The sequence below is a fragment of the Stegostoma tigrinum genome, chromosome 32, assembly GCF_030684315.1.
Source record: "Stegostoma tigrinum isolate sSteTig4 chromosome 32, sSteTig4.hap1, whole genome shotgun sequence".
NCBI lineage: Eukaryota > Metazoa > Chordata > Chondrichthyes > Orectolobiformes > Stegostomatidae > Stegostoma > Stegostoma tigrinum.
In genome coordinates, this window is record NC_081385.1 from 29,060,078 (window position 1) to 29,074,729 (window position 14,652).

At 42.1% G+C, this 14,652-nt stretch overlaps 1 protein-coding gene across 2 annotated transcripts in view; it reads right to left on the reverse strand.

Moving 5' to 3' along the window:
* LOC125466850 (V-set and immunoglobulin domain-containing protein 2-like) overlaps nt 1–9,511 on the reverse strand; it is a 43,190-nt gene extending 33,679 nt beyond the window's left edge. For both annotated transcript variants that reach the window (XM_048561951.2, XM_048561950.2), the window contains exon 1: nt 9,412–9,511. In XM_048561951.2, the coding sequence (XP_048417908.1) occupies nt 9,412–9,457 (46 nt within the window). In that variant the 5' untranslated portion in view covers nt 9,458–9,511. The remainder of the gene's footprint in view (nt 1–9,411) is intronic.
* Nucleotides 9,512–14,652: the final 5,141 nt, after the last annotated feature.

A 14,652-nucleotide genomic window follows, 5' to 3' on the forward strand; every position in this document is an offset into this window, starting at 1 on the left:
AGCAAGTACCTTACCCGAAACACAAACATATTGAATGAAAAAAGGAACATTCTCGATAGAATGTCCCTCACAGAGTAACTTTTTGTGATGTCATTTTAAGAGAACAACATGTAAGTGAGTCAGGTAACGTGATGATGTCACATATATTCAAGACATGGGTTTGGTCTGGAGAACGATCTGCAAGGCATACATTCATTTAAGCGTAAACACTTAATTTAACTTAAAATTAGTGATTTCTCAAGCCATCACCCAACCGAGTTTTCTGAGATGCGGGACAAACTTCCAAACAGATGAGTGAGGATGAAGATGCTGCATGTTTAGCATTCATGTTGTGAACTACATCAGCTACCTGCAAGTCAAAAGATCAGAGTCACCACTTCCCAGTGGAAAACACTGTTATCCACAGTGGTTTCTAAAGTGTACAGTGAGCACCAGAGATTTTCAAGTAAATGGGATCTGCATATTGCATTTGTGATACAGTTGGGATGTAGGTTTGTTCGGTTGGTTAGATGTGTATCTATGACAGAGAAGACACCACATTATAGGTTTGTTTCCCACACCAGCTGAGGCTACCATAGTAGACTCTCCTTCTGAATCTTTTCTCATTGCTTGAGGCACAGTGACCCTTAGGTTAAACCACCACCATCTGTCTCTGCCTGATGAAAGAGCAGCCCTGTGGGACTATGATGACCTTATTTTAACGAGACTTTTATTACACAATCTGCCAAATACTATATATGCTTATGCTTTTTTTTTAAAGATAAAATTGAGTGCTGATGGCCTGCTCACTTTTATTTCTGGACCACAAACTATGAAAAAGCATCAACTACAATGGAGTTGGCAGAGATTTTGAAAAGTGAAAAGTGATGAAGAGCTTCCTGCATGTTATTGTAGGGGAACATGAAATGAATTGCTTCCCAGGTGTGTGCATTTGGGTGATGCGCATACATCTGAACACGCAGCAGCCAAGGCTATCCAAGCGGATTAGCTAAATACCAGAGACAAGCAGTAATCATTTGAAATCATTGTAGATTTGAACAGACTTCCAAGAAATTTCCCCTTTCTAAATTTCTGTTCTCTTGTGAGTTCTGTTTAAACAGTCATCTTTACCTTGCCCTCCAATTTTAGCTATTCACCTGAAAGCAAAGACAAATTCCTGGATACAGCCCACAAACATTGTGCCCTCTCTCCTCTATATCACCCACAAGAAGATATTACTGATGGTAAACAATGTCGCTGGCAGGGAGCATGAGGACTTTGGGCACAGATTCTCATATGACCAATTCAAAGGGGAATCCACTTTTCACAACGGGACATTTGGAACTAAAGTATGCAGTTATGCTATTAACATGAACAGTCTCATTTCAATCCTTATTCACCAGTTGAAAAGATTCATGACAGGTTTCACATCTTTAGTCAAGGCATTATCTATGGCATGAGGTTCACTCATAAAATTTAGGTATAGAAACAATTTTAGGGATATGCCTGCTCAAATAAGGCTCAGAAAAGTCCTGTTTTGATTCTGCTGCAGGTTAAAAAAAAAAGATTAATTTCCTCATGGTTCTTCTCACAACTTTGGCGTAACATGCATCAATGGGGATTGTGTCCAATAGTTACAGGAAATGTTCCAAGGAATTTAAAATTCCACCTCTTCTCCTTCACCCACACCCTCCTGCCATCCCCACTCCACCCACAACTTTGTGTTTTAATGACCGTCTGTGAAGTTTGCACTATTGAGCTTGATTGGGTAGTCTTCCACATTCAAATTTGCATGTGTTTTTTCTTCCTGCCAACCCTTGCCTTCAGTGTGCTCCAAGAATTTAACACAAGGCGGTAAGGATGGGCTTCCAAACGTAAATTGGAATCAGCATGGGGAGCTTATTATCCTTAAGGTGGTTTGACTGTGACCGCTGCTGCTCCATTACGCTCGAGGTATTTGGCTGTGATCACCATTAGAAATTATCACCCCCATTCCCCCAACATCTGCACTTTCCAATTGGGATAAATGATCAAGAGCATGCACCATCAGTACATTTTTATCAGCTTAGCTTAGTGTCATTGAGGGAAATTCTAGATTTCTACCATCGCAGAGTCTCTGAGTGAAACTAGACCTTTCCTGGTTCCAGATCATGAGTCAATCCACTTGTAAACTGAGCCGTACAGAAGATTATTAAGATATATATTATATTGTTCATATGACAATTAATATTTCAATAAGCAGTGACAAGAGTGATGTCTCTGTCCTGCAGGCTATTGTCTTTTAACCAAACTACTGACACTTCACCTCTGGTCCTCATCTTCATCAAAATCCTAATTTCTGCACTCTTAAAAGTCAGTGTGTTTTCATGGTTGATATATTTCTGTGGCCTTGTCAACATTTATTATGTTAAAGAAAATGTATAATTAATATTAGTTGAATTAATTGTTATTTAATTTTTTTTATTTACTCATTGGGCATGGGCATCACTGGCTAGCCAGCATTCATTGCCCATCCCTAGTTGCCCTTAAGAAGGTGATGGTGAGCTGCCTTTTTGAACTGTTGCTGTCCGCAGAGAGTAGGTTGACCTGAGGTAAGAAATTCCAGGATTTTGACAGAGAAGGAGCCGCAGTATATTTCCAAGTCAGGAAGATGGGGAGCTGCCAGTATTAGACTGGGTTGGACAAGGTCAAAAATCACACACCACCAGATTATAGTCCAACAGGATTATTTGAAAACGACAGCTTTTGGAACATTGTTCCTTTCTCAAGTGTGGTGGGAGAGGAGGTACCAAGGCGCAGAATTTATAAGTAACAGATCAAAGGATTATACAACTGATGTGAATATATTGAATAAACCTAAAATAGCTGGCTGACTCCCTTCTGTTAAATCTTTAATCAGTTCGAAAGGAGATGCAGGCTTTAATTGATTAAAATGCAAATCCCAGAATTTTTTCAAGTCACTGCCGTGAGATAACGAACAGTTCTATCAGAGTGTACAAGATGTGACATCTCAGGTCAGACAATGCATTTTAGGCGTGAGACATTGTTTAAAATCTATCTAAATTGGAGTCAGACTGGTTTTATTTCCAAAGCAGGAATTTATAAAGTGTTCTGTTGACTGAGTGTGTCTGCAAATTATGTGCTTCTTGAACAAAATGTGTGTGTGTGTGTGTGTGTGTGTGTGTGTGTGTGTGTGTGTGTGTGTGTGTGTGTGTGTGTTTGTGTATGTGCTGCGTATGCGTGTTTTGTATGTGTGTTTGTGTGCGTGAGAGACAGCGTGAGTGTGAGAGAATATATGTTAGAGAGTGTGCGTGAGTGTGTGCATGTGAGTATGTGTGAGAGAGAAAGTGTGTGTGAGAGAGAGGGTTTGTGTGTGTGTGTTTATTTGTGTGTGAGAGGATGCGTGTATGTGTGTGTGTGAGAATGTGTGTGTGTGTGTGTGTGTGTGTGTGTGAGACAGAGGGTCTCTGTGAGTGTGTGAGGTGTGTGTGAGAGGTGTGTGTGTGTGTGTTTGTGTGCTTGAGGGATTATGTGTGTGTGAGAGGATGTGTGTGAGTGTGTGTGAGCATGTGTGTGAGAGAGAAAGTTTGCATGTGTATGAGTGACAGAGGGCCTGTGTGTGTGTGTGTGTGTTTATTTGTGTGTGAGAGGATGCGTGTATGTGTGTGTGTGAGAAAGTGTGTGTGTGTGTGTGTGTGTGTGTGTGTGTGTGTGTCTGTGTGTCTGTGTGAGACAGAGGGTCTCTGTGAGTGTGAGAGATGTGTGTTTGTGTCCTTGAGGGATTATGTGTGTGTGAGAGGATGTATGTGAGTGTGTGTGAGCATGTGTGTGTGAGAGAAAGTTTGCATGTGTATGAGTGACAGAGGGTCTGTGTGTGTGTGTGTGTGTGTGTGTGTGTGTGTGTGTGTGTGTGTGTGTGTGTGTGTGTGTGTGTGTGTGTTTATAGTGTGGTGGGGTCACCTGTAGTGAGGTATTGATCGTAGATCCCGGTTGACCCCATCCACATTGGTATGGAACTTGGCTACCAGCCTCTTATCACAGACTCAATATTGTCATGTATCTCAAAGTCCACATTGGAGGATAGCTACCTGAAGATCTGAGGCTGAAGGCCCTCAACCACTGAAGTACTCACCCACTAGGAGGGAACAGCCCTCTCTGGCAATTGTTGTGCAGTGTCCATTCACCTGTTGTCATAGCGTAAGCATGGGTTCACCAATATAGCATGCCTCAGGGCATCATTGCCTGCGGCATATGAGATAGACAATGTTAGTGGAGTCACAGGAGTACCTGCGGCGTAAATGGTGGACGGTGTTCCCACATGTCAATGGTCTGACATGCCTTGCAGAAGTTGCCATGACAGGGCTGTGTGGTGTTGTGGTCGATGTTGTCCTGAAGGCTGAGCAGAGGCTGATAGCCGAGTTCGGTCCCCATGAGGACAGCCTCAACCGGGATCTTAGATTTATGCCACACTACAAGTGATCCCACCACACTCTACATTCTCTCATACACACTCACACATACATATACACACACATACACACTCACTCTCTCTCACAAACATACACACACTCACGCAGACCCTCTCTCACACACACACTCTTTTTCACATACATATACTTCCTCACACTTACTCATACACCGTCTCTCACACACATACACACACACATACACATATAAATATATGGGGTGAATTTGCATTTGCAGATCTGTATTTGAAGATACATTCTATTTTGTTCAAGAAGCACATAATTTGCAGACACACTCAGTCAATAGGGCAACTTATAAATTCTTGCTTTGGAAATAAAACCAGTCTGACTCCAGGTTAAAACACAGATAGATTCTAAACAAAGTCTCACACCTAGAATACATTGTATGTCCTCAGATATTACCTCGTGTACACACAATATAAAACCATTAGTTATCTCTGGGCAGTGACTTGAAAGAAATTCGAGGATTTGCGTTTTAGTCAATCGAAATCTGCATCTCCTTTCTAACTGATTAAAGATTTAACAGGAGGGAGTCAGCCAGCTATTTTAGGTTTATTCAATATGTTCACATCGGTTGTATAAATCCTTTGATCTTTTACTTATAAATTCTGTGCGTTGATACTTCCTCTCTCACTACACCTGAAGAAGAAGCAACGCTCCAGTAGCTAGGGTGTTCAAATAAATCTGTTGGACTATAACCTGGTGTCATGTGATTTTTGACCAAGTCAGGATGGTGAGTTGCTTGAGGGGAATTTGCATGGGTTCCCATTTATCTACTGCCCTTGTTCTACTAGACGGAAATGATCATGGGTTTGGAAAGTGTTCTCTAAGGAGCCTTGGTGAATTTCTGCAGTGCATCTTATAAATAGCACACACTGTGACTACTGAGCGTAAGTGGTGGAGGGAATGGACACTTGTGGATGAGGTGCCAATCCAGTGGGCTTGGTGACAACCTACTTGAGTGTTGTTGAACCTGAATTATCCAGGCAAGCAGGGAGTTTTCCATTACACCCCTACGTTTTGCCTTGGAGATAGTGGACAGACTTTGGAGAGGCAGGAAGTGAGTTACTCACTGCAGTTTTCCTAGCCTCTGAATTATGTTTGTAGCCATTGTATTTATAAAGCGGATCCAGTTGAGTTTCTCATCAACAATAACCCCTAGGACGTTGATAGTGGGGGATTCATTGATGGTAAAACCATTGAATGTCAAAAGGCAATGGTTAGATTATCACTTATTGGGGATGATCATTGCCTGGCATTTGTCTGGCATGAATGTTAATGGTCACTTGTCTGCTAAAGACTGGATATTGTCCAGCTCTAGTTTCATTTGAAAATAGAATTCCTCAGCATCTGAGGAATTGCGAATGACATTAAACTTTGTGCAATCATTAGTAAAAGTCTTCATGTCTGTCCTTATGGTGGAGGGACAGTCTTTAATGAAGCAGTTGAAGTTGTCTGTGCTTAGGACTGTGCCCTGAGGAACTCCTGTGGAGATATTCTGGACCTTAGATGACTGACCTCCAACAACCACAACAATCTTCCTCTGTGCTCCCACCAGTACAGAATTTTCCCCACTGCTTCCAGTTTTGTTCAGCCATCTTGATGCCACACTCAGTTGAATGTGGCCTTGATGCCACCCAAGTGGATAAGATTGTTAAGAAAGCATATGGTGTTTTGGCTTTCATTAACAGGGGAATCGAGTTTAAGAGCCACGAGGTTATGCTGCAGCTCAGCAAAACCCTGGTGAGACCACACTTGGAATATTGTGTCCAGTTCTGGTCGCCCTATTATAGGAAAGATGTGGACGCTTTGGAGAGGGTGCAAAGGAGGTTTACCAGGATGCTGCCTGGACTGGAGGGCTTGTCTTATGAGGACAGGTTGACTGAGCTTGGACTTTTCTCACTGGAGAGAAGGAGGAAGAGAGGTGACCTGATCGAGGTGTACAAGGTAATGAGAGGCATGGATAGAGATGATAGCCAGAGACTTTTCCCCAGGGCAAGATTGACTCCCATGAGGGGTCATAGTTTTAAGGTGTTAGGAGGAAGGTATAGAGGAGATGTCAGAGGGAGGTTCTTCACCCAAAGAGTTGTGAGCACATGGAATAGTTTGCCAGTGGTAGTCGTGGAAGCGGAGTCATTAGCGACATTTAAGCGACTGCTGGACATGCACATGGACAGCAGTGAATTGAGGGGAATGTAGGTTAGATTATTTTATTTTTGGTTTATGATTATTCCATGGCACAACATCGTGGGCCGAAGGGCCCGTACTGTGCTGTACTTTTCTATGTTCTATGTTCTATGTTCTTTGTCAAGGACCATCACACTCATCTCAAATGAGGCAAATAAGTCTCGTTTTAAGGCTTGGCACACTTAGAACAAGATAAAAAAATTATTGAAGGAATCAAGAAGTTGAAGCTGTTTCAGAGATAGTAGGAACTGCAGACGCTGGAGAATCTGAGATAACAAGGTGTAGAGCTGGATGAGCACAGCAGGCCAAGCAGCATCAGAGGGCAGGAAAGCTGATGTTTTGGGCCTAGGCCCTTCTTCAAAAATGGGGGCGGGGAAGGGGGTTCTGAAATAAATAGGGAGAGAGGGCGAGGTGGATAAAAGATGGATAGAGGAGAAGATAGATGGAGAGAAGACAGACCACTCAAAGAGGCGGGGATGGAGCCAGCAAAGGTCAGTGTAGATAGGGGATGTAGGTAGGAGATTGGTCAGTACAGGGAGGATGGACAGGTCAAGGGAGCAGGATGATGTTAGTAGTGAAGAGGTGGGGGTTGGGCTTGAGGTAGGAGGAGGAGATAGGTGGAAGGAAGGACAGGTTAGGGAGGCGGGGATGAGCTGGGCTGGTTTTGGGATGCGGTAGGGGGAGGGGAGATTTTGGAGCTTGTGAAGTCCGCATTTATACCATTGGGCTGCAGGGTTCCCAAGCAGAATATGAGTTGCTGTTCCTGCCACTTTCGGGTAATATCATTGTGGCACTGCAGGAGACCCAGAATGGACATGTTGTCTGTGGAATGGGAGGGGGAGTTGAAATGGTTCGCGACTGGGAGGTGCAGTTGTTTAGTGCAAACCGAGTGAGAGTTGCAGGAACATCAACTCATATTCCTCTTGGAACCCTGCAGCCCAATGGTATCAATGTGAACTTCATAAACTCCAAAATCTCCCCTCCCCCTACTGCATCCCAGAACCAGCACAGCTCATCCCTGGCTCCCTAACCTGTCCTTCCTCCCACCTAACCCGTCCTCCCACCTCAGGCCCCACCTCCATCACCTACTTACTAACCTCATCCCGCTCCCTTGACCTGTTGTTCTCTCTCTGATCAGAGACCATTTTCTCTCAACCAATACATCCAGGTCATGGAGAGCTCATTTGATTTCTCCATTTCAATGTTAAAACTGGGTGCAGGAAGGAGGTTATTGAATTGTGCAAAGAAACTCCTTGATGCAGTTGCTGATGGAAGTATTGTAAGTGAGCCAAATTAGAAGTAAGCAATCTTTGGAGGTTTGTTGTCTTTTCCATCAAAGATGCACTTCTCCTGGTAACCAACAAAGAGCTGGGCCAAGAGGGCATACCACTGCAGCACCACCTATTTGGGTCATTGAAACTGGACTCAGCTGTTGAAGTTGCTAAATTCATAAGTTTGATGAGCAGTTTCAGGCATCAGTGGTACATCTAAACTGCCATGATACAAGTGATATTGTGCACACGTCAACACCTTCATAAACTGGCAATATTGAAAGAGCTCCTGAGATGCTGCTGGGCCTGCTGTGTTCATCCAGCCTCGCATTTTGTTATATTGAAAGAGCACATGGACAAAATGAAACAGCAAGATCATCAACACATATGATGCATAACCATATTTATCCTTCATAGAACAAAATAAATGATACACATGATTTTATGTGATGAATGCGATATACATGCTGTTTCACACAAATGAAATGCAAAATATATGAGGTAAATTATGGCTAGAATCTGCCAGCATTTAAAAACTGAACATTGGAGCAACTCATTGCATCGCCAGCATTTACCATCTGTAACTATAGCAACTCTATTCTAACTTAAATCTCAAAAAATGTGATAGCTCAAATGGGACTTCGTCCACACTTAACAGGATAAAGAAAGTAAAACCAGATCCTACTTTCACATATGCCAAGATAACAGGGCAGGAGAGATTGAAGAAGGAGTTAGAAATTGTTTTTATGGCTAAAGGGATCAAAAGGTATGGAGTGAGATCAGGAAGAGGAGCTGATCAGCCACAATTGTATTGAATTGCAAATGTCCAAATGACCTATTTCTCCTCCTTTTTCTATGTTTCTACATTTCTATTCAGGTAGGCCAGATATCAAGTCATCTTTCTATATAGAACAGCCGAAAAGTAAACAAAAAGATCATTTGAATCCAGCAGTCTGGATTCTTCAAAGCTGGAATAGGGAATTGATTGAGTTGCTCTCCTGGAAATGTGAGATTAAACAGGACAAAGGCCGTCTAATCCAAATTCTCTACTGATCAGCCCAAATGGAGAATGATTCATCTTTAAGAAAATGTTGTTGCCTATTAGCCTTATGTCCTTCAGAATAGATTTGTAATTAATTGACGCAAGGCCTTAAAACCCTGATCACAATCAACAGCACCAGCCATCTCATTCTTTCCAAAGGTGAAATATCATACACTTCCAAACATGGCAGTATTGTCACTCTATATGAATTCTGTGTATAAGCGACACTATAAACACAACTTTGTACATTGAGGTTTCTACATTGTCTCTAAAATTGGAGAGTAGCGGAAAATACACAACACACCTTCTTCCCGTGTGAAATTTGCAGCTACAGAAATGGCGAGCAGTTTTCGACCCTTTAGCTCAGCTTCTGCTAACAACGTCAGTGTGACCTTGTGCTTGGAAACAACATTATTCTGTCCACAAATTACCAAAAGCAACTTACCAAAATACAAAGTGAGAAGTAGGATCCAAATGGATTTCCGCAGCATTCTGAGGAATGGCTTGATCAGTTTCAGTCCCAGACCTCTCGTGTTCACTGTCAAATGGAGTTAAAGAAATGAAAGTGATTTGCATCGTGATAAAAAGCTTTATCTTTCCCAGGCCCTGAGCAAATATTTTACGAAATGTTTTCACCGGTCTGACACAGTAATCAAACAGAGTTGTACTAATGGTACAACCAATTACTCATTCAACAATCCCCAAACTTGAAAGTTGTTAACATTTTTAAGGGATTCCATTAGGAAATCTGAATTGAAATAATTAGAAACATATTCAAATATTATTTATAACTGGCAACTAATAAACCAAAATCTGGCTATGGTTTAACTTGTTACAGCTGTGGTGTATCAGGCGTGATTAATCTTAGTAAACAGCGTTAGTAATATTGATCGAAACTGATTTCAATACTTAAATGGGTGAATCACTTTACAAATTACAGTGTTATTGGTTGAGTTTAGGGTTAACCAATAGAAGGTCACACGTTCCACCTTTTACAAAACGCCCTAGTTAGATTTTGAATAATTGTTTTCATTTCTAACGAAAGATACATGCAAGGGCTGTTCTTTATGTTCGATCTTACTTCTCCATTCTATTCAAACAATGTTGCTCTCTCTCTCTCTCTCTCTCTCTGTCCTACTCTGTGTGTATTCTTTCTATGTCTCTCTCTCTCTCTTTCTCTCACTTCTCCCTCTCCCCAACACTGGATGTTAAAGACAAAGTGTTACATTTCTCAATACTATCCCAATCCTGTCTCTTCCCTCTTCTATGTCTTATGCAGATGATCTTGATACTTTTCTCCTGAACAATCTAAAAAGAACTTTTCCCTCTCCTGCCTTGCCTCAAGGGAGCTTCTCTCCCTTAATAAGGACATGGTGTGGCACGGTGGCTCAATGGTTAGCACTGCTGCCTCACAGCACCAGGGGCCAGGGTTTGGTGCCAGCCATTGGTGACTGTGTGGGTTTTTCCTGTGTGCTCCCACATTCCAGTTAGCTGGATTGGCCATGTTAAATTGTTCCATAATGTGTAGGCTAGATGGATTAGCCATGGGAAATGTGGCATTAAGGGGATACGGTGATTCTAGGTCTGATGCTCTTCAGTGGGTTGATGCATATTTGATGGGCCTAACGGCCTCTTTCTGCACTGTAGTGATTCGATGATATTCAGTTGATGAACGCTCTGTCAGAAATGGAGTCTGTCTGGAGAAGTTTCCTGACACATCCAGCTACACAGCAAGGATAAACAACTAACAAATGCATAATCACAGTTCAGAAACAGCAGGGTTTAGGAAAACACTGTCATATGATATGGACATATTTTTTGAACAAAAATTAAACATGGTTTTCCATTTGGCTGAAAATGTCATGTTGTCCTTGTGGAATATGATAACGTGATCCAGGCCAGGCCTGCATATGACATGCTCCAAGGATTCAAGATCACGCAATAAGATTGCAAAGAAATGATGGGTGAGGATGATCGATCTGGTTAATATCGGCTTTGTTTTCAAAAGCAATTGTTTTAATTTTAAAATCGTGATGTAAGTGGTCTGTATCAAAGTTTGGGTCCATGACAGTGTGGACTGTTTTGCAGTCCCAGCATATCTCATCGACACCATAATTCATAGGAACACTTGAAAGGAAGTTAGATAAGCAGCTGAGGGAACAAGGAATTGAAGGTGATGATGATAAGGTAATAACTTGAAAAAGGGTGTTTGAAGCCCCATACGGAGCTGCTTTCTTCAGTCCATGCTGTCGACCCTATGTAATTTCGTGTGCTCTGAGGAAGGGTCACTAGACCCAAAAGGTTAACTCTGATTTCTGTCCACAGATGCTGCCAGACCTGTTGAACATTTCCAGCAGTTGCTGTTCTTGCTTCTTGATTTCCAGCATCTGCAGTTCTCGTGGTTTCTGTGTAATTCTATACTGCGGCGTCTCTCTGTGGTGAATGAAGAGCAGAATTTCTCCATTCCATTGTTTGCGCCATTAGACAACCCTCCCTTCTAACAAGCAAATTTGTTCATTTATCTGGCACAGACAAGATGGCGACAACTATATTTACATTGAGGTCATCAAATTTTTAAAAAACTTTAATTGAACATAATAAGACAGTAAACTCAGCAATATTTGTGGTGTATAATTTTTGCCAGTTTATTGAGACTGTTGGTTCACATAGTGCTAGTTAAAACAAAGTTTGTCGCACATATCAGTTGGTGCATATGTTCTGTTCTCTATGACTATGTTTTAAATTATCTGCATAATTCTGGTTGTTGTCATTGCCACTTCTCAAGTCGGTCACCAGGGTCAGCAACGAACACTCTTGCAGAGCAAAAATAGCCACACAGCTCCGGATGGATTGTCTGAGACAGAGCACATAACAAGTGCAGGGATTATCCACTAACCTTTAAAGGATCTGGGACACAGTTTGTGATAATGGTCCAGATTTTCCATTGGCCAGTTAGTAGCTATTCTAGAGTAGAAGGGAGTTGCATTTGGAGTCCTTGCAGGATCTCCACCATAGTGGGCTCTAAAGGAATTCCTTCAGAAATTGAAGATTCCATTGCCCAATTCCCTTACACTTGGAAACCCTGAACATAGCAATTTAAACTGGACAATTCAGAAAGTTCAAATAAATAAAAGTAAGTGGTTACTCAGAAGAAAAATTAAACTATTAAATACATAGTCTAAGTCCAGAGCAACTGTTCAACTGACCTCAAACTTAACTCAGACATCTGCAATGACACCTCCACCAAGCTACTTACACCTTCTTGATGTTCAACTGATGTCACACCCCTCCACCCCTTGCTGCGGCCATATCCAACACATCCACTCAGAGCCACTCCTCTCCCCTTACCCCAATCCCAACTCACTGCCCTACCTACACAGCCACCCGTCCCCCTGTTTCAGACCCAATATGAGTCCACACCAACCTCATCCTGGGATCTGACAGCCCACCTTCCCTGGATCATCACAGGACTCCTACCAAACATTAGATCTTCTATGCCCACTTCTAAATACTGCTTTACTTACCTGGCCTTCTTGCATCCCAGTCTGAGATTGTCATTCCTTGAAAAATTCAGTCCAAATATCTTAGTTTCATTATAAAGCATGGCAGTGATTACATTGCAAAACTTTTCTTTGGTTGTAAACACTTAATGACATCTTGAAATTACCATTAGACTATTACTCAATACAACACACAGATGGCCATTGAGTGCATTGTGTCAGTATGAACTATGGGGAAGAAGTATTCAGTTAGTCACATTCGCCTTTTCCTCCCCATAACCTGTATTTGCTTTTCCTTCAAGAGCCTTTCTCAAATTAACCTTTGAACGTTATTGAATCTGCTTTCAATCTTTCACAAAGTGCATTCCATATTACAACATCTCACTATGTCACTAACACATCTTCAAGTTGCCTCTGATAATAAAATGTGAGGCTGGATGAACACAGCAGGCCAAGCAGCATCTCAGGAGCACAAAAGCTGACGTTTCGGGCCTAGACCCTTCATCAGAGGAGGCCTGAAACGTCAGCTTTTGTGCTCCTGAGATGCTGCTTGGCCTGCTGTGTTCATCCAGCCTCACATTTTATTATCTTGGATTCTCCAGCATCTGCCGTTCCCATTATCTCTTTCAAGTTGCCTCTGTTCCTTTTGCCAATCACTAAATGCTCTGCTTCCTGACTGGATGGACGTTTTTCATTACTTACTATAGCCAAACCAGTTATGATTTTGAGTACCTCTATCAAATCCCCTCTTAACAATCTTTGTTCTAAAGACAATGACTCTGCCTTCTCCACCAATTTAAAGCTTCTCATTCCTGGTACCATTCTCGTACATCTCTTCTGCATCCTGTCATAAATTTCTCCTAAAGTGTGGAAATGCAGCGCAGAATGTAGTCCACCCCAGGACTAATGAGGAATTTAGTTAGGCATTGCATAGCTTTATTACATTCTAAACATCTATTTGTAGAGCTATAATCCCATCAACAACAAAAATAAAGTTGCTGGAAAAGCTCAGCACGTCTGGCAACATCTGTGAAGGAAGAAAGAGTTAACATTTCGGGTCCGATAACCCATCCTCAGAACAGGAATCCTGTATTGCTTTTAGAACAATCTTGGTTGTTCAACCACCTTTGTGTATACCCACACCTAGGTCTTTATTTTTTCACTAAAATTGTACAGATGAAAGTTCATATTTATTTCTCAATCACCCTACCAAAATGTATCATGTTTCACTTCCTCATTGAATTTGTTCATTTCATCTGTCTATATCTTCTTGAGGTCTGTAACTTTCTCCCTCGCTTCTACAATTCCAAGCTTCGGGTCACCTGCAGATTTTGAATTTGTGCTTGCACCGAAGGCCAGGCCATTTGTATCAAAAAGAATGATGTCTCCTCACTAATGCATGAGGAATGTAACTGTACTTTTCCCTTCAACCTGAAAAAATTGTTTACTATAGTCTCTCCTTCTGCTCCCTAAACAAATTTTGTTTCCATGTTGTGAACAATGTCATATCAATGAATATATTTCATCGTTTTTCTCTTTTTGTTGTACTGATTCAACCTTAATACTGTGCCTGATATCTGCTTCAATCCAAGTATGCTCTTGGCTGGTGCATCTTATTATTGCAGGGGAGAGCAGCTATCTAGTGTCACCTAGTGGAACCCAATAAGATCACAAAGACCAGGATCAACCCTATTTTCACTACAAATCCACGCAGAGCTCCACAGAATGTTGGAAGAATCCTAGCTTTATTCTCCCTCCCCTCCCTCAAAAATGTTGACGTTAAATGCAGCATTGAGAGTTAGTAATTTTTGCACTTACAACGTTAGTTTTCTGTCTGCTTGAGTCAACACACGGTTTATTTATCCTGAGCAACTTAGGGAGAACTCAGAGAGATCGGGCAGCACAGTGGCTCAGGGGATCAGCAGCGCTGCCTCACAGCTCCAGGAACCCAGTTTGATCCCATCCCTGGGCAACTGTCTGTGTGGCATTTGCACATTGTTCCTGTGCCTGCTTGGTTTCCTCTGGGTGCTCCAGTTTTCTCCCACCATCCAAAGATGTGCAGGTTAGGGTGGATTGGCCATTCGAAATGCAGAATTATGGGGGTAAGGTGGTGGGGTATGTCAGGGTGAGATGTTCTTCGGGATGGTAGCTGTGGACTGGATGTGCTTAATGGCCTGCTTCCAAAC